The following is a 16,889-nucleotide window of genomic DNA, read 5'->3' as shown; positions in this document are numbered from 1 at the left end:
GCATGAAAACTTAGCCTAAGATAACCTAAACCCATATCTCACATCAAAATTGACTTGGATGCGTTTTATACACCTTAGATGTGTGTGAGATATTAGGATCATGAGTTAGGATCAAGGTGCATAGTTCTTGTACCTAGATGAGCCTAATTCGAAATTGGGGATCATAGGGAAAGCTTATGTACAAGTCATGTACATATAGCCCTAAGATTGTGGTCCTAAATTAAAAGGTTTAAAATCATTTTGAAATTGGTTTGAAAAACCTTGATGAAGCTTTTCTAGTGATAGCATTCATCATTGAGCAAATTGATACAAAGATGAGTTAACTTTGAACTATTTCAAAGACTTTTAAACTTTGTATCAAGATTTAAAAATGGAAGTTATTTTCATAGAAAACTATTTTTCCTTGATAGTATATGGTATGAGGAATGTATCCTCAAAATTTCACAATTTTTCAAATTTTCTGGAATTTGTTGTGAGTTTCTGAATTTCGGGAGAGAAGAAATCAGAAACCGCCTGATCTGAACTTGGATCGGTCACTGGACCGACCGATCCAGAGGGGTCCTGATCGGTCCGGTGACCGATCAGGCGCGCTGAATTTGCTGAATTTCGACTGTGGTCTGAAATTTCAGCTGTGGGAGTTGAGTTTCGGGTTTCTAAAGGTTTGAAACTCTCCAAGACATTGTTGGTGCAATGGTCAAGGGGGAGTTGACCTTTAGGGGGACTCTTAACTAATTGTCAAGGGGGAGTTGACTTTTAGGGGGAGTTTTTACTCCTTAAGACTTTTGAGGATTAGTGATATGGGATGGTCACTAAGTTGAGTGTTGAGTTTAGTATCAAGGGGGAAATTAAGGGTTTCAATGAAAGGTATGGGGCCTTCATTAGGAAGAAACTCTTGACCTTGATTCCCTCTTTTTGATGTGTGTCAAAAAGGGGGAGAGATGTCCCAAGGGGGAGAGTGTAGGTTTTGGAAGAATGTTCAAGGAAGAACATTGGAAAACCTAAGTTAGGTTATCGGGTTAACCTAACTTGATTTTGGATTTTGTCAAACATCAAAAAGGGGGAGATTGTTGGTGCAACCTTAGGTCAAGGTTGACCTGGTTGACCTGACTCGAGTTGACCTGACTCGAGTTGTGTTTTGATGTTTGACGAGAAGAGAGTTGTATTCTTGATGTTTGACAAGAATAGGTGTTTGGGAGATTGTAGGTGCAACCTTAGGTCAAGGTTGACCTGGTTGACCATATTCGGGAAAAGTCCAAGCAGGTAGCTTGGCACGCGGAAAGTCCAAGTATGGAGACTTGGCACGGGGAAAGTCCAAACAGGGAGTTTGGCACGGGGAAAAGTCCTGGTGAGTGAAGCCAGGCAGTCGGAGAAGTCCTGGTGAGTGAAGCCAGGCAGTCGGGAAATCCTGGTGAGTGAAGCCAGGTGAAAATCCTAGTAAGTGAAGCTAGGTGAAGGTGAAAGTCCTGGTGAGTGAAGCCAGGCATTCGAGAAAGTCCTGGTGAGTGAAGCCAGGCAAGGGAAAGTCCTGGTGAGTGAAGCCAGGCAGTTTGGAAGTTCTGGTGAGTGAAGCCAGGCAGATTGGAAATCCTGGTGAGTGAAGCCAGGTGAAAACCCTAGTGAGTGAAGCTAGGTGAAAGTCCTGGTGAGTTAAGCCGGGCAAGGGAAAATCCAGATGGATCAAGGGTGATCGGACATCTGGTGTTGGGAAGTCCAAGTAGATCAAGGGAGTGATCGGATACTTGGCACGAAGAGGAAAGTCCAAGTGGGTCAAAGGGATTGACCGGACACTTGGTGGGGAGTCTTAGCAGGTCAAGGGAGTGACCGGATGCTAAGCATGATGTACCAATAGGTCAAGGTTGACCAGATATTGGTTTGGAAGGTTTGGGACTTGGTTTGGGCAAAAACCAAGCTCTGGATCGGTCTGCAGACCGATCCGATTTCACTTAGTTGATCGGTCCGGTGACCGATCGGATAACAAACAAGGCGATCATGGTTGTGTGGGCTTACTGATCGGTCCCGGGACCGGACATGCAGGCTGATCGGTCCCGGGACCGATCAGGGGCTACCACGAGGTGGGATCGGTCCGGGACCGATCAGATTCCACACAGAGTTGGACAACTCTCGAAGCCTTCTGATCGGTATGGGGACCGATCAGCCTGATCGGTCCCCACGACCGATTAAAGCCCGGACCGATCGGTGAAGCTGATCGATGCGGATCTAGCCGTTAGTGACAACGGCTGGGTTCTCGTCTTCGCCTTCGTTGCGGGTTCTTCGCGGTATAAATCTAGGTGAAGGCTGCGTCTTCTTCTTTTCTTAGAACTTACGGTGCTCTAGAGCTTCGCTCTTACCGCTATCGAGCTTTCTGAGCTCCTCGTTCTGAAGCTTGCGTGAGCTTCTCATTGGATTCTCGTCACTTCGGTGTGAGGTTCTTCTTCTTCCTCCATCAACAAGAAAGGCAAGCAAGTGTTTCATATTGTCTTTTGCTTTCTTGTATCTGTTGTACTCCTTTCTTGTTGTTACAAGTATTGTGGCGAGGTTTCTCCACCCACAAGAAGTAGTTATTAGCCGGTTCTCCGGGGACTCATCCACCGACGGATTGGTAGGCTTCGTCCACCTTACGGACACGCCGAGGAGTAGGAGTATCATCTCCGAACCTCGTTACATCGACGCGTTGAGGTTTGATCTTCTTGTTTTCGTTTCTTGTGTTTATTTCCGCTGCGCTAACCTAATTCGTAGGAAGAAACGAGAATTTGGGGTCGGCTATTCACACCCCCCCTCTCTAGCCGCGACCATCGATCCTAACATAGTCAAACCTTCAAATGAAACCACAGTCCAGATTTTTCAATACAGGGGTCCTAACAATTTATAAGGTATGACACAAATCACGAAAAAACTTAAGAGCACTGCCCAACTTAATTACCCACAGATATCGCAGTTGTACTCCTCTTATATTTGTACATTTGGACATAGAATAGGATATCTCAATTATAATATTAATCATTGGAGAACTAAAATATTAGTTATGTATATATAAACAAGTACTTACACATGAGAAAGGGAATGAACAAGCTCCTGCAGGAAATCAGTAATAAATCCATTCTCATGCATTAGCACATGGTAATGAGTGGGTCGGGTTGTACCCTATGAAATTACAAACACCAATATAAGAAAAACTTGAATTACTTATAGCTCTTGAAATATTGAATTTATTTAGACAAATGGCAGAATTTAATCCACAAAGCAAGTTCCTGTCAAGAACATTGATAATTTAATTTTGAAAATATACCTAGTAATTCACAAAGTAGGTACTTGTAAAAAAGAAAGCACCCAAATAAAATCCACACTGACTAAGAATGCTAAAAATTTATAAATGTAAAGGCTTTAAATAGAGTACAACTTTTGAAACACAGAGCTTACAATCATGCCAGCATTAGAGCACATGTAGAAGTCATAATTCCTTGGATGACAAATTTGGTTAAAAATAATTGTCCCTGCATTTAAAACTCCATGGGAAAAAAATAATGTCAAAAGATACAATGCGCTTCATATTTGTGCATTTGCACATGTCATGTATGAGGCTTGAAACATCACGTCGAGCTAAAAAATTAACAACAACCCAACGGGTGATTTGAGACGGCTCCATCAATTTCTGAAAGAGGTATATATTTTAACTACAATAATAAACTCATTGAAAGCAAAAAAAAAAAACACCTTTTGGTTAAATTCCATCTCCCCCTTGATGGAATAAAGTCCTCTCCATTGCCAACTCTGAGCTGCAGCATTTGCTTTTGTCATAAATAACCTCAAATAATACGTAAAAATATAAATACAAAACATAAAACCATACCCGGGGAGGTTGCAATACTATGCCTTCTATTTGAGTAAAAGAGTGGCAATGCTAACGCTACATGCATATAGGAGTGGGTGAGCATCATAATTATTGAATCTCAAAGCCTATCTATCATCCAAGGATAAGCATGAAAAAATAGCATACATTTCATACCAACAAAACCAATCTTAAAGATCGACAAATACCTCACTGAGGACACTTATTCATTCATAAGGCTTCAGCCTTGACTTTTCCACCAGGGAAGCTTGTTGAAATGTTGATAGTGATTTGGTATATCTTTGCAGTGAAACTAAGGAGCAGAACTGAATAGTTTGCCAAATTTTTCAGGATAAAAATAAAGGTTCTTTCAAAAAAAATTTAAAAAAAGTGAAGTAGAATGAGCTCAAAAACCTCAAGGGGCACATATGATGGTCCTTTTGGTTTTCCAACATTTAAGCAAGGAAAATCAGCAGAGTAACACAATTGAATTCTCTGTTGTCACAGAAAATAATCATAAACAATTACTTCAATTGTATATGAATTTTCATTTCCATTTCTCAAAGGAAGGAAGCAAGACCAATTCCAACCTTGAGACAGATACAACACCATTATACAAACACTAATGGTTTTCAGAAAGCAAGATTAGTTCCAAACATAAGCAGAGAAAAAGGAGAATTCTGCAGTTCCAAGCAATAAATTCTTATCGCCAAAGGAAGAAACACAGAAGTTGTACAAACTCACATTTATATAAAAGCAGCTTCTCCTAGTTCTTAAAATAATGCTTCATTACATATGCTTCAAAAATTCAAAGATTCTTATAAACCAATTGATTGCAAAATGCTGACAAATAATGAAACAACACAACCTGGAAAAACTCACATTTCATCTTTGCAAGCCTTGTCACTTACCCCAATGATTTTAAATATGTTTAATAAAATTATTTTTTTTAAAAAAAATCACTTTTCCAAACAAAACCTAGGTGAGACATACCTTTCGCTCATCCTCACTACCTCCATGTTCTTACTCATAATTGCTGTCATCCTCACTGCCTCCATGTCCTAACTCAAGGAAGTAGGAAGCTGGTACACTTTTTAAGGTTAGATGAGACAAGAAGGCTTATTCATTTGTTACAAAGTTGTTCAGCTGTTCCTCTAAAGGAAGGTGAAGCGAAACCATCACAATCAAATGCTTCCTCCGTTTGCATCTATGAATTAATTGTAGCAACTTGAGTAAAAACCTTTCTTGAAAAAACCAAAGAGTTGCTAATCAATTCACAGATCAAATAGAGATCCAAGAAATCTCAGAACTTCTTGTTTTTAAAGCAAACAGAATATGAAGTCAAAGGTTTTCTTTAGTTTTGATTGCAATCTTAGATTAATACAATTGCCTAAGGAAAAGGGGAAACAAAATTGAAATAGGAAGAGGTTGTTTGGTGAGATCAAAGATTATTCGATCTGTGAACATGTACAAAGAACAGCAATAAAGCAATTTGGGGTAGAAAATTTGAGATCGACATATAATCAAACACCTTTGATGCATCTTGTTAGTTACTAGCACTGGTTCATCTCCCATGTTCGCGGCTGGCGTCGGCCGGCGTAGAAGGAATATGATGATCAGGAAGAATGGAACGACCTCCATCTCCGATCGGCGACGAGGACCCCTCGATCATACTCGGTGTGCTTGTCCGGGTCGGAGAGCGTCTCGTAGGCCGCGTGGATCCACATGAACTCGTCAGCCGGTCCGCCGCGACCACCGCGTCCGGGTGGCATGCGCCAGCGAGCCTCCAGTAAGCCACCATGATCTCGAGCCCCGATGTGGCAGCGGCGACGCCGAGCACGTCGTACAGCATGCCAGGGCTGAGGGTGAAGTCGGGGGCACCGAAACGGCAGTGCGAACGGGAATCTAGCGATGGCGATGAGAAGAGGGGGAAAGAGGAGGAGGGAGCCCCTAAACTCCCTCCTCTCACCCCTTCTGAAGGTTTTGGTAGGAAGGTCGGGGGGGGGGGGGGGGGGGGGGGGGGGGGGGGGGGGGGGGGGGGAAGAGAGATCGTATGAGGAGAGGGGTTTAGGGTTCGGGAAGGCTAAGGGGGAAAATAGGGTGCCAAAAAATTTTCGAAGGGAATGCAAAACACTGCCACAACAAAAACTGTGAAGGGAAAAAATGGCGAAAGAAAAAAGTCAAAGACAACGGTTTTAATAAACCGTTGTCTTTGACCTCCTAAGAAAGCGCTTAAAGACAATAGTTTTAGAAAACCGTTGTAAAATGTGTTGTTGATTTTACAAAAAATAGCTCAACGACAACAGTTTTTACAAAACTGTTGTCTTTTATTTTTTTTTGAAAGCTCAAAGATAACGGTTTTGTCAAAAACTGTTGTCTTTAACCAAATTAACAACACTTCCTTCTAAAATCGTTGTCGTAGGGGTGTTGTCTTTCAACATTTTTGTTATAGTTAATACCTGATTACTCGATTACTATCCATACCCGATTACTCGATTACTATAATCAGGTCTAAAACTTTCCTCCATATCTTCCTCCATTCGGGTCGGATATCGAATTTCTCGTCAGATTTAGAGGAAATTATCATTCCTATTGGTCGATGATAAATTTTTATGGAATCAATCCCATCACTTTCATAATTAGTTGAATAGAAAAAGTAGATTAAAAAAATAACATATTAAAATATCATTTTTTAACTTAAAAATTATTTTCGATGCGGCGGTAGGAAGGAGCCCATCTGACATGGGTCAACGGTCATGGTGAAGGTCAAAGTTAAAATGGTCAACGTCGAGGCTCAGATGCTCAATCGTGCCGCCCGAGTGAGAGGGGGCTACATAGGTCGATCGGAGGAACTATTGTCCGATAGGCCGTCTGGATCAAATAGCGTCTGGTCAGCCCGATCGGCAAGAGAGCGGGTCGAACGGGCCACCCGTCTGACTCGGGGTATGCCATTGACAGTATAATAAATCGATATGATAAAGAGAAAAAGACGGATACTTAATAAGGAGAAGAGAAAGCAAAAAAGAACACTTCATCTATCCTTGAATGTGGAGAAGTCAAGACAAAGATACATTCTGTCTGCAATTAATATCATTAAACAGGAACATATGAAGGGTCACTAAAATTGATATAAAAGAATATGATAGGTATGAAGAAAGACAAGATTGATCTCGGTTCCTAGTACTTTCACTTTCTCTTCTTCTATTTCTAATTTGAGCATTAGAGAGTCAACACCAGAGACTCCTTCCCTTGTTTGATTTTATTTTACAGAAAAGAGTGAGACCTTCATCCAATCAAAGAAACTATCATATCCCTAAATTTTCAACTTCACACCTTCGGATAGAATCAGTTTTAGTTGATCAAAACCATTTCAATATGGTTAAATAGCTCTAATGGTATTGTTCCGGTTTTGATCTATCAAAAGTGTTGCTAGAATAATAGTTATTTTAAGTGAAAAAAAAGGGTTGTCATCCTTTAATAATTTTTTTAACATCTGACGCACTTTTCACTTTGAAGATAACTAGAAATGTTTTCGGTAAAAATGATGAGAGTGTTTTTGAAAAGTTGGAATGATTCCTTCTTTATTTATTATTTATTATCAAAACAATTCTTTGATCTATCAAAAGTGTTGCTAGAATAATAGTTATTTTAAGTGAAAAAAAAGGGTTGTCATCCTTTAATAATTTTTTTAACATCTGACGCACTTTTCACTTTGAAGATAACTAGAAATGTTTTCGGTAAAAATGATGAGAGTGTTTTTGAAAAGTTGGAATGATTCCTTCTTTATTTATTATTTATTATCAAAACAATTCTTTGTTCCACCTCAAGTTATTTTTATTTTCAAAAACACATTTACTTCACGTTATTCAATTTTATTACAATAGCTATTGTTATTCCAGAAGAATTTATATATATGAGGCCTAGGTTCTCTAAATATTTAGTTAGTCTCCTCACACGCATTTATATTTAGTCACCCTTAATTTACTTTAGATCTTACCGTCAGAATTCTGATAACTCTTCATTTACTCTGATAACTCTTCATTTACTCTGGATCTTTTCTTAACTTTGTTTAAAGTCCTCATATATTATATGAGGTTTGGCCTAAATCATAGCTCTGATTTTATTTATTATGTCTTAAAAATTTCATATATCTCTATAATTATATGATATAATTTACTTTGAGTCTAATCTCTTATGATTTTATTTTTTAATTATATCAAAAAAAAAATTATTAAAATAATGAAGATATCTTCATCTTTTTAAATTTATGATATTTTTTATGACATTTCAAAATAGAACTTTGATTGTATTCTCAACCGTTATAATTTTAATTATATACGAACATTTCATCTCATCTTTCATTAAAATTAATTAATATTATATTATAAAAGCTACGGAATCATAACTATTATAAAATAAATAGTTCACCCTCATACCTTGGTCACTACACTATGACTAGTAACTATTTATGATTTATCTCTATATTAATTTAGAGATTACTTGACGGAGATACTGAAATGAACGAATTATCTTTTATCACAATATAAAATAAATAGTTTATCTTTAGTTAAGACCGATCAATATTATATTAATTATGCATTATATAGGTGCTACAATATCGATCATTCATCTTTGATTTATGCTGATTATATTTCATTGTAGTAGACATGTTCATAACTGCTATATTTTGTAATAGCTACAGTGGAATCATCACAGAATATAAATGTATAATTAAAAATGTATGATCGAGAAAATAACTCAATAATGACATCTCGAGGATTAAATTTTAAACCACTTATATCATGAAACTATGTGTCTCCAACTATATTACACCGTGAAAATTGCTTTTGCAGTAGATACAGAATACTACAATCGGTAGTTACTATAATTGTATAATTATAATAACTATGAGAATGTAACAATTATGAGACCGTATTTATTATATAGTCCTAATTAAAGCTATTATTTAGATATAATATCCATGATATCCCTAACTATAAGGGTGCGTTTGGTTCAAGTTATCGTGTATAATCTTAGTTATATGATTACCAAGTAATCACATAATCAAGGTTATCGAGAATAAAACATATGTTTGGTTGAGCGTAGGTTATGTTATAATCTAATTTGATATTTAGTTATTTACTATATTACCCTTTGTTTAATTTGATATTTAATTAAATTTTAAAATTAAATTATTATTATTAATTAATAAGTTGATAATATATGTAATAAATAAATATAATTTATTTTTAATTTTTAAAATTTAAAATAAGTATATATATATTTTAAAATATAATTTAAATATTTGATTAAAAAATTGATTCTTCCTCATATTACTGTGCTTCTAGCCACCCACCATCACCATCGGCGTCTTGGAATGGACCTCGCAGACCTTAGTGCCGCCGGTGATATTCACGGGAGTTGCTGAGGTCGGATTTGCACCCGTCGACTAAGCACAAGGCGCCGGCATTGCTTCCCGCACCTGCTCTCCTCGATGGAACGGCCGCCGCCGCCGCCGTGGTCGATGCGGGTACGGGGAGCCACCTCTCCGGCGGCCCGAACTCACCCAACCCACCCAGCCTCAGATCGACCGAGCAATCCACCAACCCGCCGCTCTGGCTCCCCAGGACAAAGCTCGGACCCGCCAAAGCGCCCACGTTGAGCTCCGCCCCCTGCTCCAGCTCCACCATGTCCCAATACGGCACCTTGGAGCTGCTCCACTCCATCAAACGCTGAGCAAATGAGGGGAGCAATCCAACAAGCTCGCAAAAGGCTTCGTGCAGTTGAAGAATCCAGTAAAAGTCTCCACTCGGCAAGATGAAAGGGGGATACGGGAAGGCAACAGAGGCAGACAAAGCGAGGAGGCTTACGAGCAGAGGAGCAGCAGCAGTACCAGCTGGCGCTTGGCCTTCCCCATCACCACTACTCGATCTACTGACACCGGACTCAATTACTCAATTATCCCGTCGCAGATCGTGGCGGCGGGGGACACCAGAGAGGGCGGCAGGAGGTCAGCCTCGGGCGAGAAATCCGCGCGATCGTGAAGAAGGGCGGAGTAGTCGGAGGGTAATTTTGGAAGAAAAAGATTGATAACCCCGGAATCGTGAAAAACCTAAGCTTTCCATGGTTTTCTGATTCCGGGTTATATTCTCTGATTGCTGACGTGGCGGTAATGTTGTATTACCGGGAATCACTTATTATTTAAACCAAACAAGGTTATCGTTGATAACCTACCAAGGTTATCATTGATAACCCCCAACCAAACACCCCCTAATAATATTGAAAATAAATATATTTTTGAATATAAATTAGATTAAACGAGTTAAAATATTATTTTATTAATAAATAAAAAAGTGGCAATTCACATATTATATATATATATATTTTTAGATATATTTTTATTAAATGGTGAGGGGTAACTTTGAAATTTCACTTTTATCTCAGGAGATATCGATCGTATCGTATTAGTAGTAAGCACAAAGTTGAGAGCGTGGTTCCCTGAAGCCACATCCGAACTAGGGTTCCAGTTTTCTGGTGCCCGGTTCCAACGGCCTGAGGATTTCAAACAAGCAACTCCGCGAGCATGCCGCTCCGCTTCCTCGATCAATCCCTTCATCAATGGCTTCTTCACTTCCCTGCCGACTCCGATGTGTTTTTTGTGCTGCTTTCCGGTGCTCTCACACCTCCGGCTGTTCATCGATCGGATGGATTTTCAGAACCCTAGATGCTTGATCGAAGGACGCTAAAGTGCTTCGGAGCGCTTCATTTTTGAGTTCTGATTCCGGTTTAAGTTGGTAGCTGTTGCCTGTTGATCGATGCTTCATGGAACTATCCTTTCTTATTTTTATTGTTGTTTTTTTTGCAGATCGGGGCATCTGAGTTGACCGTTTTGTAATTGTTTTGATTGGCAAAGCATTGACTTTGATGAATCCTTCAGCTCAACTTGGATACTTGATCGCCGGATTCCTGCTTTCCTCCTGGGATTCTGAGTTCTAGTGGATATATCCAATTCTCAGAATTTATTGTTTGGCATGGCTTCGACACCGAGTCAATCATCCTCAGAGTCTGCTATTGTCGAGCAAGTGATCACTGAATTCTTTGCTAAAAGCCTTCACATCATACTCGAGTCAAGGTCTCCATATGTTTCCTCTCGTAACCATAGTGTTGATCATTTCATATCTTCTCCTTCCTCTTCATCATCTTTGTCGAGTAGCAGGCCAAGAGATAAGTGGTTCAACCTGGCTTTACAAGACTGCCCGGCAGCTCTTGAAAATTTTGACATCTGGCGGCAGAGCAATCTAGAGCCTCTTGTTGTCGATATTATCCTTATTCATCGGCAGTGGGTCCCAGATGTGGCTTCATGCTTATTGAGGAACCTCGCTTGGAATCATGAACTTGCACTGGAACCTAAATCTGAAAAGATTGTGGAGAGGTGGATCCTGCGGTATGAAAGCGTGAAGAGATGCAGCAGCAATTTGAAGCCAAAGAACCAAAGCAGTAAGAAAAACAGCAGGGCCTCTTCTCACTTAGATGAAACAAAATTGTATGACCAATCAATCATTTTGCTTCGCTCTTTGTATGTTTTTATTAGGCTTTTACCTGCATACAAGCTTTTCCATAAGCTCAATGCCTCAGGTCGAATCAATCCACTTAGCCTTTCCCACAAAATATCTTCTTTTGGGGAACATTTCACACAGGCAGAGGAGGCCAATATGAACAAGTTTTCGTTTGTGCCAATTGCCACACCTTGTGGTAGGCTGAGTTTATCAGTGTCGTACCTCCGTGCCTTGGAAGATGTTGGATCGGAGTCTTCTACTCCTTTATCAACTCAATTTATAATGGATTATGTTGGTAGTGCAACCACTGTTCCTCTTAAAAGGTTCACATCTCTTCCTTCAGCAAGAGTAGAGGCTACAATAGTTTCCTTTACTAGACAACAAAGTTGGAATAATGACCATCAGAATCTATGTACATCATCTTCCTCTTCTTCACCTACACACTATGATGCTTATGGCATGCACCATAATTCAAGCCTTCGTTCTCCTGTCTGCAGGCATGGGTATGAACACTCTCCACCAGGAAGCTCAATCTTGTAGAATATAGCTTTAGGTTTTCAAAGAAGTTTCTATGCATTTGGATTTCTCGTCTTTTTTACTACAACTGCCATTTTATGCTCCTTCATTATCCATTTAATTGGTGAATGGTTATCAAATATTTTGCACCTGTAAGAGTGCTATGACAGGAGAATTTTGAGCCCTGCATAGTCTTATTTCTGTGTTGTACAGGTCCAAGCGATCTTCGCATATCGATAATGTTAGATCTCAGCTAACAGTTGCCACTCAAACCCAAACATGTTTGCTTGAATCTATAATACAAACAAAAGGGGAATCACCAAGATCTTCAAATTCTTTGAGGGACACAAACCTTCACAAGGTAGCAGCTAGTGTTCAATCTAGAATATATTCAAATTATCTCTAAAAAATTAAACGTATTTGTATGAACTTTTCTTCGTAAGTGCTTTTGATGAATTTTGAGTTAAAACTTCTAAAATGATGTTCATGTAGGAGTTTGAATATTGCAAAGATGAAGTCATCAATTTACCTGACCATGCAAGTAGTTCAACATACAAACCATACTCTAGAAACTCTAGTGCATCTTCTTGCTTGGGTGAGTTTGATGATTGGGAAATTTCATGCCCATTTGTGGATGAAGAAGGTCAAACAGAGTCAAGCAACAGGTGTGCTCCTTTATCACTAGATTCACAAGGATTACCAATTTTTTCTTTGACATGGATGATATGGTTGTACTTGATATTACATTTGTGAGTTATCATTATTTGTAAGTGAAAACTATACCATATGTACCATAATGCTTAATTTTTATCATTGGACATTTAAATTGTTAGTCATACCTGCTATTGAGGTTTGGAAAACATCAAATGGCATTTGTTAAATTACCTAGGGTACATGCAACTTGCATGTGACTTTATATATGGTTCATAATTAACGAATGGTGAACTTTAATTGTCCATAATAATATAATTTAAGTATTAAAAATCTTATTTGTAATAGATAACAAAATGCACGTAAAATCTAAGACTAACATTATTAATAGAAAAAACATGTAGTTGTGTTATAAATAAGGCAATAAACGGGTCTTGGCTTAACCAACTTGGAATGTGCATGACACACCTCATATATAGGTCCATGCAAGCAGTGTCTGCCGACCCTTATGCTACTCTAGGCATGACCCTAGCTTAGATTGTGTTGGGCACAACAAAACCTCATACAAGGCTCTAGCATATGAATTGGGTTGAGTTTGGTATGAACGTTGAAGAGGTTCTAGTACAACCTGCATGCTATGCAAGGCATGACCTAAGCTTCTACCCAATAGATTTCCCCTTGGTGTTCTGAAAAAAAAAAAAAAAAAATAGTAGGAGTATCATGATCAATTTTTATTTGACTAATTACAATAATCCGAATAATTCAAATAAAATTAAAAATTTATAGATTCTCTATTAAACACTCTCCCCTTCACCATTTATCCATCAAATTTCTCATCTCTCATTCCCTACACTATCCTCTCATTTTTAAGTCTCAAGTTCCTCAGTCCGCATTCTCAATATTAAATCCTTAATCTCAATCTTTGTTATTCACTTGATACTAAGGTAACTTTGTCAATGAAAACCTCATTGTACCATTAGGGTTGTAAATGAATTGAATGTTCGTGAGCAAGCTTGTTGTTTGGCTTCATAAAATTTGTTTATGTTCGTTCAATAGTAAAAAAATATATAAAATAAAAAAACTTGAACACTAATGAGCTTAGTTTGATAATATTCGTGAACAATTTGTAAATAAACTTATTTATTAATTTAATTCTAAATTTAATTTCTTAATCTTTTTATTAAAATATATTAAATTATAAATTTTTATAATGTAAAATTATTCATAATAGGTTAAAAATTAGAAAAGTTGAGCTCGATAAAAAGCTTGAGCTTGGTTCAAACTCGATAAGATTTTCAATAAACAAGCTTGAGCTCGATCAGTGAAATGAACACAGTTCAGCTCGGCTCGGCTCGGCTCGGCTTGTTTACAGCCCTATGTATCATCTACAGTGTACTGATGACCAAGGATTGTAGTGGCCAGCGGCCTATGGCTGCACCACCACAACTGCAAGTTGTTATCTATCATGTTATGGATGATACACCATGTCTTCAATCATGGGCATTCTTCTAGACTGTTGGAGTTGAATCAAAGAGGTCCAATGCATGTCATAACCTCGTTAGTGATATATCCAACTCCTTGATTGGTGATATATTCATCTACCAACTAGAGCTTAACCAACTAAGTCCAGCCTCAGGACATTAAATGATGCAACATTGGTTGCTAGTGATTTCCCTCATTAGTGTCACATTAGGTGTTCCACAATCAAAGATAACTAATAATACTTAAAACTCCATCTGTGAGTTTTAAACAGCCAAAATATATTCTGTATTCATATGTACTTTTCTTATATCATGCAATATTTAAATAATCTAATTCTTCAAAAATAATAAACCTTTATTATGTTTTTGAATTTTTGAATGTTTTCTATTTTTATGAGGTTTTTTGTTATTTTCCCCAACCCATGCTTGGCCTTGGTGGGCATGGCCCATATTGATACAGTGCAAAGCCTCAACCCCTCACTGGTGGCAGTGAGATGGAGGATACCGCCCCTTGTTCTGTGTAAAAATTGGTCGCGCTCAGCTCAAATCGTGATCGCCCCTTTATGCTTAAATTCCTGGATCCGTCATTGAACCTATTGGCACCCCCTAATTAATTACAGAGGGTGCTTCTTTTTCGTTGACAGGGTTCATTAGCTTTCCAAGTTTTTTTTATTTACATTATGAATTATAAGTGAGTTAAAACTACTTAGTTGATATGGTTTGTTGACTTCCAAAGCTTTTGCATATAATGTCAATTTCAATCTATCTATGTGTGATAATTTCTTTGTGCATCCCGTTTTATCCAGTGATCTCTTTTATTCTGACATATATATTTCGTTAAACTAAACATAAAATTTTATGAAGTATTAAGTTATGTTTGACTAACAAATTAATTTGACTGTGTGAGATAAATGGAAATTAAAGCAATATGTTTACTCAATGTGCATGCTGGCATCTGAGATGTAGTGTTTCACCTGCATGTGCAACAGCATGACCACTTTTCTGAACAACGTTGGCATGTGAGATGCAGTGCTCCTGAAGTATTAAGTTATGTTTGATTTTTGTTCGACTAACAAATAAATTTGATCTATGTGAGAAAATATGGCAATTAAAGCAATATGTTACCCCATGTCCATTCTGTCATGGGAGATGCAGTGTTTCACTTGCATGTGCAAGGCATGACTACTTAACAGAACAATGCATAAGATGATTTACTTTTTCTGCCATATGATTTTGCTAATGAAACTATTGTGAATGCTATATTATCAATGTCTCATGGCTCATCGTATCCCTGTGATATATCTGTATCTCTGTGCAAATGCAAATACAGTAGTGTATGTTTAGTTATCTTATATTTATGGGTGCATGTTTAATGGGTTCGCATTTATATGGTGTATTTTTCTTTAATTAGATAGCCTAAAATACATATTTTATGAGGATATAATTGAATATAGTCTTAAAACACCTGAGATGCAATGAAAGATTACCTTGGTGTTTTAGATCGACATTCTGTTTTCTGAGAGACAATGTACCTCACCAGATTTCTTCTATCCTTCAGGATTCAAATCTCCAAAAACAAAGACCAGTTGGGTGAGAGACCAGCAACAGGAGACTTAGCCCCAGTCCAGCGGTCTTCCGATGCTGCTGTTGGTGCACTTATTGTAATGCTAAAGGGTGCCAGACCACTTCGGGAAGATCTACCCAATTCGGTAAGGTCTTTGCAGGATTCTGAAGTCCCATCTGGGAACCCTGAGGTACAGCCTGATAAAGAATGCACACCCCATGTTGAACAACCTGGTTACCATGCTGTTAGTTTGACAACCACATTGCTCAAGTCAAAGACCGCAAATGCATTAGAGGAGCTAAGAAGGTACAAGGAAGTGAAAGAATCTATAATTGAGCAATCAGCACCAAAAGAAATAAGATGATAAAAATGCACTGATCTTATAAATTTTTGTAGATATGTACAGCATGACTGGGAAGTTTTCCAAAACTTTTATAGGCTTACTACATATGTACATTTTATCGCTAGGATAGGAGGGTCTGTGCTGTGTGCAGATATGGGCTGCCACTCTGAACAACAGTGCCAGAAATTGATTTGTTTACTATCAGTTCGTATGGCAATCATCGTTACATGTTTAGGCTTTAGGACTTGATGTGGTCAAGTTACATGGTTTTCTTCGATAATTATGCTCATCTTAGACATCGTTTACCGTCTGTCTTCGGGTTATATGAAAGAAAATAAATTATAAGGTCAGTTTTTAACCGATCATCGAGTAATTAGGAGGTGAGAGAAGTTTTTTTTTTTTTTTTTGAGGTATATGTTTGTCGGGAATTGATTCTTGTCTTATTCTAATAAATTTATCATCCTTTAGTCAATTGGATATATGTGAGGACAAAGGTGTCATATGATGGATATAGAGGTGATTAAAGAATGATGATATGAGATATCTAATTAATTAGAAATTATCTCTCGGGATGGTGCGGTGGTTAAGACATGGGGTCTTGTCATATGAGATTTTAGAGTCGAAATTCAGTGCGTTCGAACATGTTTTTCCTCATGTCTTGGTCATCTACATTAATGGCTAGTAGTTATCTATGATTTATTTTTTTCGTGTTGGCTTAGGGATGTGTTAATGGGGAAGTTGGGGCGAACGAATTATTTTTTACCACATGAAGTGATCGATTGGTTCAATGCTTTGAGGACCTATAATGAGGTGAGCTCATAGGTTATCGACCAAGGATGATGTGGAGCATTTAAGGGATTGAAAATTCCTAGCAAAATGTACTCTAGGGCAGACTACCAGAGGTGAATTTTGTTTGTGAACAATAAAGGATGGCTCGTTAGAGCAAACTTAG

The 16,889-nt window shown here is 38.1% G+C and overlaps 1 protein-coding gene across 5 annotated transcripts; it reads left to right on the top strand.

Annotated features, from left to right (window-relative positions):
• The first annotated feature begins 10,299 nt into the window (after nucleotides 1-10,299).
• Nucleotides 10,300-16,212, top strand: LOC121985396 (autophagy-related protein 13b-like). 5 transcript variants are annotated; one of them, XM_042538826.1, is made up of 5 exons: nucleotides 10,300-10,598; nucleotides 10,692-11,885; nucleotides 12,112-12,259; nucleotides 12,391-12,563; nucleotides 15,589-16,212. In XM_042538826.1, the coding sequence occupies exons 2-5, from the start codon at nucleotides 10,858-10,860 to the stop codon at nucleotides 15,956-15,958; spliced, it is 1,719 nt and encodes a 572-aa protein (XP_042394760.1). In that variant the 5' UTR covers nucleotides 10,300-10,598; nucleotides 10,692-10,857; the 3' UTR covers nucleotides 15,959-16,212. The 5 variants fall into 5 exon arrangements, with proteins under 5 accessions (XP_042394760.1, XP_042394763.1, XP_042394759.1 ...); XM_042538829.1 differs by having other exon boundaries at nucleotides 10,300-10,610; XM_042538825.1 differs by having other exon boundaries at nucleotides 10,300-10,616.
• The last annotated feature ends 677 nt before the right edge of the window (nucleotides 16,213-16,889 follow it).

The sequence above is a fragment of the Zingiber officinale genome, chromosome 5B, assembly GCF_018446385.1.
Source record: "Zingiber officinale cultivar Zhangliang chromosome 5B, Zo_v1.1, whole genome shotgun sequence".
Lineage (NCBI taxonomy): Eukaryota > Viridiplantae > Streptophyta > Magnoliopsida > Zingiberales > Zingiberaceae > Zingiber > Zingiber officinale.
The sequence above is the reverse complement of the archived record's forward strand: the minus strand, read 5'-3'. Positions and strand labels throughout refer to the sequence as shown.

Bases quoted from the DNA above. Each gene is read 5' to 3' on its own strand.
- LOC121985396 (XM_042538826.1), top strand. From the start codon at position 10,858: ATGGCTTCGACACCGAGTCAATCATCCTCAGAGTCTGCTATTGTCGAG. The intron at 11,886-12,111 runs GTATGAACACTC...TGTGTTGTACAG, and splicing joins TCTCCTGTCTGCAGGCATGG to GTCCAAGCGATCTTCGCATA. The intron at 12,260-12,390 runs GTAGCAGCTAGT...ATGTTCATGTAG, and splicing joins GGGACACAAACCTTCACAAG to GAGTTTGAATATTGCAAAGA.